General features: G+C 37.5%; 1 protein-coding gene across 1 annotated transcript; it reads right to left on the bottom strand.

Annotated features, from left to right (window-relative positions):
- Positions 1-3,635: 3,635 nt before the first annotated feature.
- On the bottom strand, positions 3,636-7,381 carry LOC110917282 (probable LRR receptor-like serine/threonine-protein kinase At1g74360). The gene is made up of 2 exons (XM_022161871.2): positions 7,101-7,381; positions 3,636-6,979 (listed from the first exon to the last, which is right to left on the bottom strand). The coding sequence occupies exons 1-2, from the start codon at positions 7,150-7,152 to the stop codon at positions 3,789-3,791; spliced, it is 3,243 nt and encodes a 1,080-aa protein (XP_022017563.1). The 5' UTR covers positions 7,153-7,381; the 3' UTR covers positions 3,636-3,788.
- Positions 7,382-16,974: the final 9,593 nt, after the last annotated feature.

Here is a 16,974-nt window from a genome sequence, read left to right on the forward strand (position 1 = left end):
TTGAGAAAATACAAACGGGCCAAGCTCAAGCTTTGAAAACAAAGCTCGAATCGAGCGGAGTTCGAGCCCGAACTCTCATAAGTTAATCGAGCTCGAGCTCGAGCCTGGTCGAGCTCGACTCGTTTGTACCCCTATCCAAGACAACCTAAAAAATAGTATAAATAAAAATATAATTAAACTAAGCATATATGACGCAAGAAAAGTAATTTAAAATTAATGGACTTGATTTGGTTAACACAAAAATTGAGTATCTAAAATTCCCTACACTAACTCCCTTATGTGTTTTGGAGCATGCTTTCCATCATTAAACTTTGCAAAGTTCTCAGCATTTAACTTTAAATCTTAAAAGTATGTACTTTCTTTAAGTTTAAAATAGGGGTGCCTTGTTCCCACACCCCCTATATCTTATTTTCACATCCTTAATGTATACGGGCCGTATACAAAATATACGGCCCGTATAGAATGTTTTTTAATAGGAAAATGCGCAGAGAATGTTTTTTTGATTTTACTATATACGGGCCGTATATAGTTATACGAGCCGTATACATGTGTATACGATTTATTAAAACTATACTGCTCAATGGATTTATTTGGGAGGTTTTTTGATGTTTACCAAATGTATACGGGCCGTATGTATGGATGTTTTTCAAGTATCACGTGTTTTCCCGTAAAAATATGTAACACCCCGAAAATATAAAACATTATATTAGAATTATAAAGTATAAATAAACCAGAATTTACTAACTAGGAATTCCTAACCTAGTTAACTAAAAGTCTAGAAGTAACTTGTAATAGAGTTAAAACAACCCAACTTTAAGTTAAACAAAACTAGAGAGACCTATGTTGCTAAATTTGAAACTTTATTTCATAAAACAAAAAGTAAACACACCAAAGACACACCTTGGGTGTGTCTGGTCGATCAAAGAAGCAGGGGGCGACAAGGGTTCTCCACCAAACCCTAGTTTCACACAAAATTCACAAAATTGAAGCCCCTAATTCGCTCTAAATCAAGTTCTAAACACAAATTAGTGATCACCTCGTCGTAGAGATCAAAAGGTATGTAAAATTTTGGTATTTTGCTGCATCTTGAATTCTAGGTTAAATGTGAAGAACGAAAATTTAGCTTGATTACTGATGCATGGATGAAATTAGAAGGGTTATGAGGTTTAGGAACAAACCCTAGAATTAATATAAGGACCCTTAAAATATTATTACCAATCATACAAAATATCAGCATGTCAAGTGTAAGTTTGGTAAAACCTTATTATTCAACATATACATTTCCCATGAAGGGAATAGTTTTCTTATGTGATTGGCCAAAAGTGGCGGCAACCAATACAAGCTGCTGCTGCTTCTTCTTCTTCTTCTTTCTTTTTTTTTTTTAAGTTAGCATATAATAGTTAAAATTACGATTTTATCCGCAGTTTAAAATAAAATTTTGGTTTTGCCCCCAGTTTTAAGTTACGAATTTGCCCTTAGTTAAAAATTACGATTATGCCTCCAGTTCAAACTAAATTTATGGTTTTGCCCCCAGCTATGGTCCTGCCAAATTACGATTTTATCTCCAGTTTAAAATTACGATTTCGCCCAGGTTCAAAATAAAACTTTGTTTTTGCCCGTTGCTTAAAATTACGATTTTGCCCTCAGTTAAAAATTACGATTTTGCCCTCAGTTAAAAATTACGATTTTGCCCTCAGTTCAAAATATGATTTTGTCTCCATTTCAAAATTACGGTTTTACCCTAGTTCAAAATTGCAATCTTGTCATCGTTTTTTTTTTTTTTTGACAAAATTATGGTAGTGTTTTATTTTACTTGGTTGACTCAATGTAGTTTTTATTCGTGCCAAACAGCCGCCTAGCACTCGCTAATTGGTCCTAACAAATTATTGTTTTGCCCCCAGCTCTAATTTACATGCTTGCCATCGTTTTAGTTATTTTTTTGGCAGAACTATAGTAGTGTTTTGGTTTAATTGTTTCACTCGATGTATCATTTTTTAGATCGTGTTATAAGTAGCATATATAAGTGACCGAAATAAAGACGTACATGTTATTAAACTAAGAAATATTCGATTTAGTGTCCCGCAACGCGGGCGGGCATAACACTAGTTTGTAACAACAATTTCATCTTTTGCATATGAACAATTGGTAAAACCTTATTTGCAACAACAATTACATCTTTTGCATATGAACAATCATAATATGCGAGCTCAATACTTAAAAAAGTGACACTATCCATTTGAGATTGATTATTCCTCTTTGATTAAAGAAATGTCGTCATCTATATATTTCCTAATTTCACTTTGCATTAGCCACTTCTTTCAAGAACATCAAAATCCTATACTCACTTTAAGGGTGGAGGAGGGAGTGATTAATCACTAGTTGAGTGTTTGTTATTCTCTAGCCAATAATATCATGTCATGTCATGTCAGGTCTCCACTCTACTCCCCATTTTACATTCAATCACTGGCAATGGTCAAAAACACATGGAGAGTGGTAAACAATTAAAAAAAAAATTGTGATTGGTTGAAAAACGATGGTACCCACTATTAACCCCCTCTCTCTCATCTACCTCTTCTCTTCCCGCATCAGTGAGTAGTCACCGCCCATCACCTTCACCACTCACCGAATTGGAGCTGGCAACCGATCACCGATCGGTGAACACCATTCCCCGAATGGTTCACCGCATCCACTCCGTCCCCCCCTAAAGAAGTAAATAGAGCTATACTAAATCATATAATAGTCAAAGACAAACATTGTGATGCTATGTTTAAGCATGGAGAGAAATCATCAAGCAAAACTTTAAGAATATGCCATATCGAAGAACCGTATCAGATATATTGTTAAATTTAGTTTGTTCTATGCAATTCATTATTATCCGATTTCAAATGATATTCAAAGTAACAATGAACAATATTAAGAACATCTCATATTAATTATGTAAAAGTAATCACATATTAAAATATCTTGTAACTTCATATGTACAATACACCTTTAATTAAACTCAAGTCCTAGTTTCAAGTATAGATAAAAAGACATCGTGGTAGTTGTGATGGTTTACTGTAAGCCTGGAAATCATGACACGTTAATCAATAGATCGCTAATTTGAGTATAAGAATTACGTTTGGTTCATATGGGTCGACTCAAATTAAACAACAAATCAAAACTGATTAACTCTAATTAAACAACGGGTCAACATAGGTCGTTCTTGAAACACATGATAACTTAATGAGTCTAAATAGATGAGCAACCACCGCCCTCACTATCGATACCACCACCACCACATCCGAAACCACTGTCATCGATGACACAACTTTATCCGCTGCCACCGCATCTCTGCTACCACTCACTACCGTCACCACTACTTTGATCATAACCACCATCATCATCGCCTGCACCCCATCATTGCTACCTCCTCCGCTAGGATCTCTGTCGCTATTGCCAATACCCGGTGCCACCGGCCACCGTAGATATAAATATAGTGAGTGAATTCATTTCGATACTTAATTTCTTAACCGACTCCTCTCAATCCATACTTATTTTGTCCGACCATATTTTACCTGAACCAAAGTAATATTTTCTTAACTCGGTTGTTAAGATCCAAACTCATTTTTACTCAAATTCAGTCCGACCCGGTGAGAAACAATTATAACATGTTAGAAGAGCCTCATTACAGACATAAATCAATACATTCTTTGTGAACCAAAGTAATATGTATGCAACTATGTAACCTAAAATAGTAAAATGTATATATCTAAAGAATCAGAAATGTAGATTTACATTAATTATGATTATGAAGATGGTAACAAAGAAGCATAGCAAAAATCTGTACGGTTGGTCAAAATGCGGACCAACATATCTAACACCTCTTTCATGTTCGGCCTCAACTGTGGCGACTCCGCGGTACACCTTATTCCAACTCGAAGTAATTCGCACATTTCCACCGCCCCATCAGCAAGGCCCGACACTGGGATCATTCTACGGTGCCCATCTCCCATTACCCGTCTAGCCCATTCAACTAGACACTCGTCTCCTCCATCGACCGCTCTTCTGCCTGTCGCTAACTCCATTATTAACACTCCGTAACTATACACATCGCCTTTTGTAGTGGCTTGCCATGTTTGCCCGTATTCAGGTGCCACGTATCCAATAGTTCCCGCCACCATTGTGCTGACGTGGCTATCACCGACATCCATAACCCGAGCTAGCCCAAAGTCGGTAACCTTAGCCCGCCCGTGTTTGTCCAACAACACATTGCTGGCTTTTACATCTCTGTGAACAATGGACGGATAACACTCGTGGTGTAAGAACACCAAAGCGTGTGCCACATCGATGGCAACGTTTATACGTCGTTTCCATTTGAACCCGGTTTTGTCTAGAATTATATCTTCCAAATTACCACCATCCATGTACTCATAAACCAACAGTTTTTCTGACCCGTATAAACACCACCCGTAAAGTGTCACCAAATTCGGGTGGGGCCAGCCCAGCCCGTTTCGCGTAAGCACCTCCATTTCAGCCCGGAACTCGCGCTCCCCTTCAGTACCCTCTCTCAATTTCTTCTTTATTGCTACGTCTCTTCCATCAGGTAACAAACCTCTATAAACGGTTCCAAACCCGCCCCTCCCGATTATTCTGTCATTCGCAAAGTTACCCGTCGCTTTTAACACATCCGCGTGAGTGAACGCGGTTTTGTCTAAACGGATGACCTTAACCGTGTCCGACAACCACGGTGATGAGCCACTGGAATTCGACATAAATTCGTTTCTGGGAGGCTTTAAATCGGGGTATAGATATCCGGGTTTGTCAACCGGGCTTTTTAACACAAGGCAGACTAGGATCGTCATGACACCGCACACGGTGAAAGCCAACAGTAGAAACATGAACAACAAAACCGAATTCCATTTTCTCGGGTTTGATCTGTTACCTGCGTTTGTTGACGAGTTGTTTGTTGAGTTAGCTATAAATGGAGGCAGACTCAACAACGGGTCTCCGAGGAATGACGTTTTCTCGAACGTAGCCAGCTGTCCGGTCGATGGAATCATACCGGAGATGTACGGATTGTAGGAGACGTTAAACTTGCTTAATTCAGTCAGATTGTTCAAACTGGTCGGGAACGTACCTGAGAAATTGTTGTATGACAGATCAAGATTACTCAAACACTTGAGATAACCGATCTGCGTTGGTATTCGCCCCGTGAACTTGTTACTAGTAAGATTCAAGACCGCGAGAGGCATTTGCGCGATCTCAGCCGGAACTGTCCCTGAAAACTCATTATACCCCAAATGCAGCATACTGAAATTAACCATTTTCGCGATTTCTGGGGGTACAAGGCCCGATAACCGGTTCCCACTGAGCTGGATATACCCCGATATCTGACGGGTTCGAATACTCGAACCTGGTAGACAAACTTGGAAGATTCCATCCCCTTTAAGTATCATATCCCATAAACTTCTGCACTTTTTTCTGTTCAGAAGAGTGTATACAAAACTGAAAGGTGGATAATCTGCAGGGATCCATCTTTTCATTGCTGAACACTCTCCTGAACCCGCAACCGGGTTAATTCTCCGGTTTAACAAAAATGTCGGTGTCGGGTTTCTCCCTATATTAGCCAATTCGGGTGAAATCGGGCCCGAAAGTTGATTGTTTGCAAGATTTAGCCACAATAAGCTGCTACAGTTCCCTAATTCCGGCGGTATCTGGCCCGTTAACGAGTTGTTGGCAAGCATTAACCATAGTAGAGAGGTTAACCGTCCGAAACTTGATGGGATCGACCCGTTTAACTCGTTTATGGAAAGATCCAGAGCTTGAAGTCCTTGCAAATTACCAAACTCAGAAGGTATCCTCCCGGAGAACCGGTTTCCGGCCAGAAATAAGTATCGTAAACCTGTCATCTGAGATATTTCCGGCAGTAATGGACCCGAAAAGTGGTTGAAACTGAGGTCTAACCGCGAAATGTTCTGCAGCTTGAGTATCCCCGACGAGTTTAACCCGCCGGAGTATCCATTCGCGTGCAGGAGAAGATATTTCAGCTGCGTAAACCGCCCGAAAATGGCTTGTACATCTCCGGTGAAGTTATTCCGGCTAAGGTCCAAGTAGTTCAGGTTCATCAACCCGAGTAGAGCCTCTGGGATCTCCCTCGAAAGCGAATTGTTACCTAACAAAAGTTGCGTCAGTTTCGTGATCAACCCGATTTCCGCCGGAATATTGCCGGAAAACTTGTTCCCGGAGAGGTCCAAACTGGTCAAATTTTTACAATTTGACATCTCCGGCGGGATTTGTCCGGTGAGTTGATTTCCGGACAAGTCAAGCACCTCCAAACTGCAACTTCCCACAAAATTAGACCCGGAAAGAGCACCGGATAACCGGTTTTCAGAAACCGAAAACTCCTTAAACCTATCGAACCCGAAAGATAAGTTTCCGGTCAACGAATTCGAGCTCAAATCGACATACTCCAGCTTAGAGCATTCATCCATTGACCCTGAAATCTCTCCAGTGAAGTTATTAGATGATAAATTAGCCACCACCAAGTTTCTACACATCACCGGGAAGCTCATCCGGATATCGCCAGATATTCGGTTGACCGACAAGTCAACAACCTCCAAACTACTAAGTCCGGTGAAGTTGAGCTCACCACCCATAATATTATGTGACAGGTTCAACACTTTGAGGCTCCTACACCTGCCCAAATCAGCCGGTATCGCGCCATCTATCGTGTTTTTCGACAAGTCAAGGTGTGTAAGCTCTGACAAGCCGGAGAAGTTGCTGAACAAATTTCCGGCGATGTCGTTGTCGGGAAGGTTGATTCCGGTGACCCGGTCGCCGGAGCAAGTAATTCCCGGCCAACTGCACGGTGATGGGTCTTGTGGGTCCCATTTGTTGTAGCTTCCTTGATTGATTCTGTTTTTTTGTAACAAAAACATTTGGAGATTCAGGAGTACTTGCTTGTCGGAATCCAGTGATTCTCCAACTGCATGTTTTCCTGAAAATATTCAAAACCTTGGCATTAAATTCCTCAAATCTTCCTCGAAAAACTAAATTTATATTTATATTTAAATATTATATTTGTATTAAAGAATAAAAGAAAATGGTGGAATTGAGACCTGTGATTAATATTACGAAGAGTATGAACTGCATAGCTTCTGGTGCTGACATGGTTATTGCTATAACATGTTTTTGTTGATGTATGAATGAATTGAGGAGTTTATTGGTTAAAGAGGTGAATGAGAAAATGAATTAAAGAATGAATTGAATTAAGAAAAGGTGAGCAGAGAGGTGAATGTTGGAATATGGAAGAGTATATATGTAAAAATATTAAAATTCAAAGGGGAGAGAGAGAGAGAGAGAGAGAGAGAGAGAGACGTAGTTGGACCAACCAAACATGAGACAAACTTTGTATACTCTTCTAAGATAATTAGACCGAAATAGTATCTATATATTACAGATTTTATATGTAGTTCACACTTTACTTTGTATTGTTTAGTCACGGGTAACACATATGATCTATGTATTTCATTATTTCTCGATCAAAGGCTTAAATGAATTAACGGTATTGTTGTAATTGAAGAAAAGATTAATCACCAAAACCCAAAACCCAAAACCTTGTCAATAAGCTTTTATAGTGTCGGGTAGTTCGGAATAAACTACAAACATTCAATCAAGAGCAACAATTTCAAACATTTTTGCAAGATTAACCACAAAACTAAAGAAATAATAAATAAAGGGCTTGTAGTTGATTTTTTTTTTTTCGTTCATTATAGTGGCTTTGGAGGTAATTTACATGCAAGGAGGATGAGTATTTGGTACTGGTATAGGTATCAATTTTTCGGAACTGGTATTTTCGTTGATTTACCGTAAATACCAATACCGTACCAGGTATATTTGGTACCGATACCGGTATCTATTCTATCCTTTTTTTCTACCGGTATTTTCGGTATCGATTTGGTACCCAGCTCATCCTATTTCCATGTATTTAATTTTTTGAAATTACTTTATTTGTTTCGTGGATTATCTCTTTTTTGGTAACAATTTAATTTTTATATATTATATGTAACAGAGATAATAGATGTTATTAAGCCTCCATACGTTTATAGTAGTGTTTTTGTGATTGGGATTGGGACATGTTCATGTGAAGTGATTTTTTTTAAATGACTATAAATATATAGTCTATAAAGGGACATGTTCATGTGAAGTGATATTTTTTAAATGACTATAAATATAGTCTATAAAGAGGACATAAAGATAGTTTTATATAGTTTTAAAAATTTGAATAATTATAAATGCTAAAATATATAAAACGATCGTTTGTAACATATTATTGACCTCTAAACCAATCTATCTACTGAATAACAATTAGCAATTTTTGATAATAGTAAATACTTTTGATTGGTGCATATGTTAAAATCATATATAGGCAAGGGCGTACCCACCCTAAGCTAAGGGTGGGCGGGCACACCCTATGAGAAAATATTTTTTAGTGTTATTTTTCGCCGGAAATTCCGACCGCACCCCTTGGAATTTTTCACCCGCACCCCTTGAAAATTTTCAACCGCCCCACTCAGAAAAAAAATAATTATTAACCCACTTATTCACTTAATTATTTAATCCAATCAAAGCCCAATCTGCAATCAGTTTTTATTAACACAAGCCCAAACCTAACTTAAAAATTTTGAACTAAATAAAATAACCCAAACTCATCCACCCATTCCATTTCCAAATCCCGCCCCCAAAAAAACTCCCAGTGACTTGACACCACTGCTCACGACCTGGTGGCTTTTTTTACCGGAAAAACCTAAATTCCGATTGGACCGACCCATATTACGTCAGAATTCCAATATAGAAATAGTATTGTTTATTTATTTATTTTGTTTTATGTGATGATTAGGAGAAAATATAGATGTGTAAGGGTTTAATCTTTTTATATTTTTTGGATTTTTTCGTTGTTCTAGACTTGTAGTTAAATAATTTTGTTGTTTTATTTATAGTTTTGTTTGTTTAAATGATCAGTTACAAGTAATCAACATTTAATATTAGGGCTTGAATGTTTAAAAATATAATTGAAAATTATGGGCTATGGTTGAACATGATTGTTTATTTTGTTTAAGTGTTTGGTGTTGTTTTATGAACTTATGGAGCAAATTATATGTGTTAGAAACAATGAGTAAGAATGTAATGAACTTAAGGCGTGTTTAATATCTTTAGATGATGTTTTGGATATATTAAAAAAAAACTTGTAGGGCGCAATTTTAAATACGTTTGTAATTTGTAATGATGTTTGACGTGTTTTTGATGATTTATAAATTTTAGTTTGATGTTCTTTTGTCTTACATGATCCGATCTGACCCGTTCTGAACCGATATTTTTATACAGCTAGGGACCTAAAATCTTTGAAAATATTCCGCACCCTCAGGAAAAAAATTCCTGGGTCCGCCACTGTATATAGGTCCATTTTTAATTTTTTTTCTTTTTAATTTTTTTTTATTTCAAATCCACTCCTTACACTATAGATAATATATCAATTCAACCTAACAATTTTATTTTATCTTATAACCTTCATTGTTTTTTTTTTACAAAAACTGAATACAAGATATAATTCCTTTTGAAAATGGATCGAGCCGGTACCCCATTGGAAAACATAGGTACTGGTATTAGTACTATTAGAACCGTTACTGGTATTTGTTTATTATGGTTTTCAATCGATATAAAACATATGTCAATGACGGTGTCATATTGGGGTGGATATTGGGCAACGACGGTGACAAACCCATCGAGGGGGTTCGATCCAGAGCCGCACCGCGGTTTTCATCCGGCTGTTACTTCAGCGAGGCTTCTCGTGTGGAGGCAGTACGGTTTCTGGGGGAACGTCGTAACCAAATCTGGTCAACCCAGCGCGGGCCCGGTTAAGACAACATAAGTCTAGACAGACTTGACTAGAGCCGCCGATTAAACGGTGTGACATTTGATCACTCAAGAAGAAAGTCACCGTTTAAAAAAAAATCTAGAAAAATGAATAGAAAAGGAAAAAACGTGTTGATACTTATGAGACTTTTCAATTTTCAATGATAAGTTTATACATTATGAACACACGGTTATGATTTATGTCATGGATAATGGATTCACATGCAACATATAATATGGTACAATAAACCTTATATTTTTTTTTTTTGAATATACCACAGAATAATAATGAAGTTTTAGAAGTGTTCTAATTAGGTAATTAATAAAATTTATTGTTCCAATTAGATCATTCTACTTTATTTTGGTGTTCTAATGCTAGAGATTTTACCTGAATAGCAGGTCATAGTCCTACATGTCATTTATTTAACTTTCTTTTAAAAAAAACATGATAACATGAAATAAAAAAAGAAATATAATAAATCAAAACCCAAAAGGATCAAATATTACTAATCGTTAAAATTTTATCGTTTGTTGTTTATCTTCATTTATAACTTTCTAGATATTTTGAAAAAAAAAAAATTAACATTTTTTAATTTTTTCGCATTTTTTTAACTTTTCTACTATTTTTAAAAAAACTTTTAACCTATTTCGCATTTTTTCCTAATCCATTTAGCATTTATGTGCCATGTCAACAAATTTTTCAAATAAAAAAACCTAAATAAATGCCATATAGGATGGATGACCTTCTATTTAGGTAAAATATCTAGGATTGAAACATCAAATGAAACTTGAATGACCTAATTGAAACAAAAAAAAATTATGAGTGACCTAATTAGAACACTCTTGAAACTTGGTTACTATTATACAAAGTTAACCCTTTTTTTTAAATATCCCGTTTAGTATATAATGATGACACTATCGATGGTTATTATTTTCTAACACTTATTTTTTGAGGTTATACTGAGATTTTTGTAATCATCGATTAAGAAACTTTAGTTAGTTTTAGCAACTACAATAACGTGAATGTCTTTCATTCATATTAAATTGCAATGACAACAACTAAGGAGATAATTGCTCCTCTAAACATGGATACTATTGACTAAATAATTTTACATAAAAGACTTGATGGAGAAGATGATATTGCTCCAAGAATTATGTTGTTTCCTTATACCCTCCGTCAATGCAAGTTGGTAGAGGTCCAAGACGAAGCATTGTGCGAAATCTTTCAAATGACGGTTTTGGTAAACTCTTGGTGAATATATCGGCGACTTGTTTGTCTGTGGAGATGAATTTGGTGTGAAGCTTTCCTGCAGTCACCAATTCACGGACAAAATGATAGTCGATGTCAATGTGCTTTTCTCGTATGTGAGAAATTGGATTTTGACTTAAGAATAAAGCACTTTTCTTGTCACATAAGAGTGTCGGGCGACTCGGTGGAAGAGCATGAAGTTCCCGAAGAAGATTAGTTAACCAAATAATTTCTGCTGACGTATTTGCCATTGCTCTATATTCAGATTCACAGCTGAATCTTGACACTGTCGGTTGCTTTTTGGCGCTCCAAGAGACCAAGTTTCCTTCTAAGTAGATGCAACAGCCGTAAGTGGATCTTCTTGTGTCGATACATCGAGCCCAATCTGCGTCTGAGAAACCTAATAAAGTAGTGTTAGGCGGACGATCAAATGTTAAACCATGTGCTAAAGTGCCCTTAACATAACGAAGAATCCTTTTAACTAGCTAGAAGTGAGTGGTTGTGGGAGTTTGAACAAATTGGCTAGCTTGATTTACGGCATAAGAGAGATCAGGACGAGTGATGGTGAGATATTGAAGAGCACCTACAAGGGAGCGATAAAGAGTGGGGTTATGAAACGGTTGGCCTTCGGAGGTGAAAATGTCTTTGGATGTTAAAGTAGTGGCAACGGGTTTGGAGTCAAGTAAACCGGCTCGGGTGAGTATGTCATGAGCATATTTGGATTGATTTAGAAAAAGACCCGATTTTGTTGATGAACTTCGAGACCGAGAAAAAGATTTAGTGAGCCAAGGTCCTTTATTTTGAATTCCTTGTTTAGGCAAGATGTGAAGTTGTGGATGAACTTTTCATTGTTCCCGGTGAGAATGATGTCGTCAACATAAACAAGAAGATAAATTAAGATACCTTGGTGATTGTAAATGAACAAAGATGTGTCGGCTCGACTGTTTCGAAAACCACGATTAAGAAGGAAAGAGCTTAATCGTTGGAACAAAGCACGAGGTTCTTGTTTTAAACCATATAGAGCACGGTTTAGTTTACACACATGGTTGGGTCGGTTAGAGTCTTCAAAACCTAGAGGTTGTGTAATGAAAATGGTTTCGGTGAGGTGACTGTTATGGGTGAAATTCTGAGCCTATATCCTGGTCAATATTTTAAGTTATATGTTGATTATATGATATCTGTTCATACCCCGGGTTACACATTCAGGATATTGGTAACATCCTGAATGGTATCCTGAGGATCACTAACGAATTGTGTGAAGGAATATGAGTTCAAGGTCGCAACGTTCATGAGGACCCTCTCTCCGGAAGACTCGGTCTAAGTAGTTCGAAGAAAGAAGTTGAAGCCGCTTTACTCGGTCCACAACGTTCACTATGGAATATTCGGGAGCATCCCTTATTTATAGGAGTTTTTGTTTGTATTTCGTAACTATAAATAGATGGATAACTCGGATCGAATAGGGCACGACACAAACACTCACTGCTCTCACACTTCTCTTTCTCGCAACTTTCACTTTCACAACAAACATTGTAACACTTAGCGATCTGATCAATATCCTGCACTGTATCCTGACGTTTAAAGCAATAAGAAGAACAAGGCAGCTGCGATTGTCAGCTCCCGAGGTTTTGTGCCGGCGATCTACTTTATTTTGGTGTTCTAATGCTAGAGATTTTACCTGAATAGCAGGTCATAGTCCTACATGTCATTTATTTAACTTTCTTTTAAAAAAAACATGATAACATGAAATAAAAAAGAAATATAATAAATCAAAACCCAAAAGGATCAAATATTACTAATCGTTAAAATTTTATCGTTTGTTGTTTATCTTCATTTATAACTTTCTAGATATTTTGAAAAAAAAAATTAACATTTTTTAATTTTTTCGCATTTTTTTAACTTTTCTACTATTTTTAAAAAAACTTTTAACCTATTTCGCATTTTTTCCTAATCCATTTAGCATTTATGTGCCATGTCAACAAATTTTTCAAATAAAAAAACCAAAATAAATGCCATATAGGATGGATGACCTTCTATTTAGGTAAAATATCTAGGATTGAAACATCAAATGAAACTTGAATGACCTAATTGAAACAAAAAAAAATTATGAGTGACCTAATTAGAACACTCTTGAAACTTGGTTACTATTATACAAAGTTAACCCTTTTTTTTAAATATCCCGTTTAGTATATAATGATGACACTATCGATGGTTATTATTTTCTAACACTTATTTTTTGAGGTTATACTGAGATTTTTGTAATCATCGATTAAGAAACTTTAGTTAGTTTTAGCAACTACAATAACGTGAATGTCTTTCATTCATATTAAATTGCAATGACAACAACTAAGGAGATAATTGCTCCTCTAAACATGGATACTATTGACTAAATAATTTTACATAAAAGACTTGACGGAGAAGATGATATTGCTCCAAGAATTATGTTGTTTCCTTATACCCTCCGTCAATGCAAGTTGGTAGAGGTCCAAGACGAAGCATTGTGCGAAATCTTTCAAATGACGGTTTTGGTAAACTCTTGGTGAATATATCGGCGACTTGTTTGTCTGTGGAGATGAATTTGGTGTGAAGCTTTCCTGCAGTCACCAATTCACGGACAAAATGATAGTCGATGTCAATGTGCTTTTCTCGTATGTGAGAAATTGGATTTTGACTTAAGAATAAAGCACTTTTCTTGTCACATAAGAGTGTCGGGCGACTCGGTGGAAGAGCATGAAGTTCCCGCAGAAGATTAGTTAACCAAATAATTTCTGCTGACGTATTTGCCATTGCTCTATATTCAGATTCACAGCTGAATCTTGACACTGTCGGTTGCTTTTTGGCGCTCCAAGAGACCAAGTTTCCTCCTAAGTAGATGCAACAGCCGTAAGTGGATCTTCTTGTGTCGATACATCGAGCCCAATCTGCGTCTGAGAAACCTAATAAAGTAGTGTTAGGCGGACGATCAAATGTTAAACCATGTGCTAAAGTGCCCTTAACATAACGAAGAATCCTTTTAACTAGCTAGAAGTGAGTGGTTGTGGGAGTTTGAACAAATTGGCTAGCTTGATTTACGGCATAAGAGAGATCAGGACGAGTGATGGTGAGATATTGAAGAGCACCTACAAGGGAGCGATAAAGAGTGGGGTTATGAAACGGTTGGCCTTCGGAGGTGAAAATGTCTTTGGATGTTAAAGTAGTGGCAACGGGTTTGGAGTCAAGTAAACCGGCTCGGGTGAGTATGTCATGAGCATATTTGGATTGATTTAGAAAAAGACCCGATTTTGTTGATGAACTTCGAGACCGAGAAAAAGATTTAGTGAGCCAAGGTCCTTTATTTTGAATTCCTTGTTTAGGCAAGATGTGAAGTTGTGGATGAACTTTTCATTGTTCCCGGTGAGAATGATGTCGTCAACATAAACAAGAAGATAAATTAAGATACCTTGGTGATTGTAAATGAACAAAGATGTGTCGGCTCGACTGTTTCGAAAACCACGATTAAGAAGGAAAGAGCTTAATCGTTGGAACAAAGCACGAGGTTCTTGTTTTAAACCATATAGAGCACGGTTTAGTTTACACACATGGTTGGGTCGGTTAGAGTCTTGAAAACCTGGAGGTTGTGTAATGAAAATGGTTTCGGTGAGGTGACTGTTATGGGTGAAATTCTGAGCCTATATCCTGGTCAATATTTTAAGTTATATGTTGATTATATGATATCTGTTCATACCCCGGGTTACACATTCAGGATATTGGTAACATCCTGAATGGTATCCTGAGGATCACTAACGAATTGTGTGAAGGAATATGAGTTCAAGGTCGCAACGTTCATGAGGACCCTCTCTCCGGAAGACTCGGTCTAAGTAGTTCGAAGAAAGAAGTTGAAGCCGCTTTACTCGGTCCACAACGTTCACTATGGAATATTCGGGAGCATCCCTTATTAATAGGAGTTTTTGTTTGTATTTCGTAACTATAAATAGATGGATAACTCGGATCGAATAGGGCACGACACAAACACTCACTGCTCTCACACTTCTCTTACTCGCAACTTTCACTTTCACAACAAACATTGTAACACTTAGCGATCTGATCAATATCCTGCACTGTATCCTGACGTTTAAAGCAATAAGAAGAACAAGGCAGCTGCGATTGTCAGCTCCCGAGGTTTTGTGCCGGCGATCTAGATTGATCAAGGGCTTTCCTCGTATATCCCATGTCACCTTTTACCTTTTTTTGCTCATTGTTTGATTGTAGATACAGCTCAATATCCTAAGCCGTATCCTGAAACTGTTTTTGCAAACCACTTAATTAACACTTTTTTGAACACATTCTCTTAGCACACTACCTCACTTAACTAATTTGATCACTTAATTGCTTCGGTAATTTTTGACCAAAACAATTTGGCGCCCACCGTGGGGCAAGTGGTGCTATTTTTTCTAAAAACTTTTGCAAGATCACTACTTGGTTTTGTATTTTCCAAACTATTTACTACGTTGTTTGCAATGGCCACGAGATCAAGCATGAGCTCTTCTACTATGTCTGCTACAACTTCTACAACAATTGGTTCGGTGCTTCCTCCACCTCCTCTGAGGATGCAAGCCTCCTCGTAGCCTCAGGATATTATACCTACTCGGAGTATCCAGGAATCAGCCCCTATTCTAGCCTCTAATGATGAAATTCTGACCTTGTTTGGCAGTGTGCAGGAACAGATGAGGCAGCAGCAGGAGACCAGTCGAATGATTTTAAGAGAAATACAACTCTTGAAATCCAGCTCAAGCAGGCCCAATGAGGATATTGTCACTCCCTTGCAACCCAGGGCTTTGAACTTCAGTTCTGCTGTTTATACTGAGGATAACCGGGGAAATATTGTGCCTAGCCGTCCCCAGTATCACACTCCTGAGATACCCTCTTCAGTTAGAATGTCAACTGAGAGAAGCTCAGGATATGCTTCAGGATATGGACAGAATCCTCAGATCGGTAGTGTATCCAATACTAATAATACACTTGCTACTAACGGAATTGGATCTTTGCAGGATGCAGGTGTGACATCAGGATTGTCTAGGGAACTTCAGAAGCTAAAGGATATGATATCCAGTGTACCTGTGGTGGTTCAGCCAATACCTGAAGTATCCTAGGATAGCCACAGGATATCTCAGTTTGTGCATCCTATTTGTGATGCTGAAATCCCAAAAAGATTCCAAACTCCCAACATGAAGCTTTATGATGGAACCACGGATCCTGAGGAGCATATTGCCCAGTATAGAGAAAGGATGGAAATCAATCTTATCCCTCCAAATCTTAAAGAAGCATGCTTGTGCAAGGGCTTTGGTTCTACCCTAACAGGATCAGCCTTGAAATGGCTCTTGAATGCTCCTCCGCACTCAATTACATCATTTGCCCATTTAGTGAATTTATTTAATAGTCAATTTTCTTGCATTAGGAGTTTTGAAAAATTAACAAGTGATCTCTACAGGATAACTCAAGGACCTCAAGAATCCCTAAGGGATTATGTGAACAAATTCAGCAGCGAATCCTTAGATATCCCACACCTTGATGTTGCTACAGCAGTCCAAGCATTCAAGAAGGGACTGCAAAAAGATTCCCAATTTTATCAAGATCTTGTGATGAATCCTTGCAGAAACTTAGATGAAGCTCGGAACAGGGCTTTGAGATATATCAGGCTGGAAGATGATAAGAAAATGCAAGAGAGGATGAATGCATCCTCAACATATGAATCAACTAACAGGAAGTCAGAATCCTCATACAAACCATATCGCTCTAAGCCATATGGTAGAAATGACAACAAGAAAGTGAATGCTGTCAAAGACGAGGATCCTGGG

Source organism: Helianthus annuus, chromosome 2 (assembly GCF_002127325.2).
Source record: "Helianthus annuus cultivar XRQ/B chromosome 2, HanXRQr2.0-SUNRISE, whole genome shotgun sequence".
NCBI lineage: Eukaryota > Viridiplantae > Streptophyta > Magnoliopsida > Asterales > Asteraceae > Helianthus > Helianthus annuus.

What these genes read in the sequence shown, in the direction of transcription:
- LOC110917282 (XM_022161871.2), bottom strand. Translation starts at nt 7,152, where the DNA reads ATGTCAGCACCAGAAGCTATGCAGTTCATACTCTTCGTAATATTAATC. An exon ending in CTTCGTAATATTAATCACAG is followed by an intron (nt 6,980 to 7,100) that starts GTCTCAATTCCA and finishes GAATATTTTCAG; the next exon opens with GAAAACATGCAGTTGGAGAA.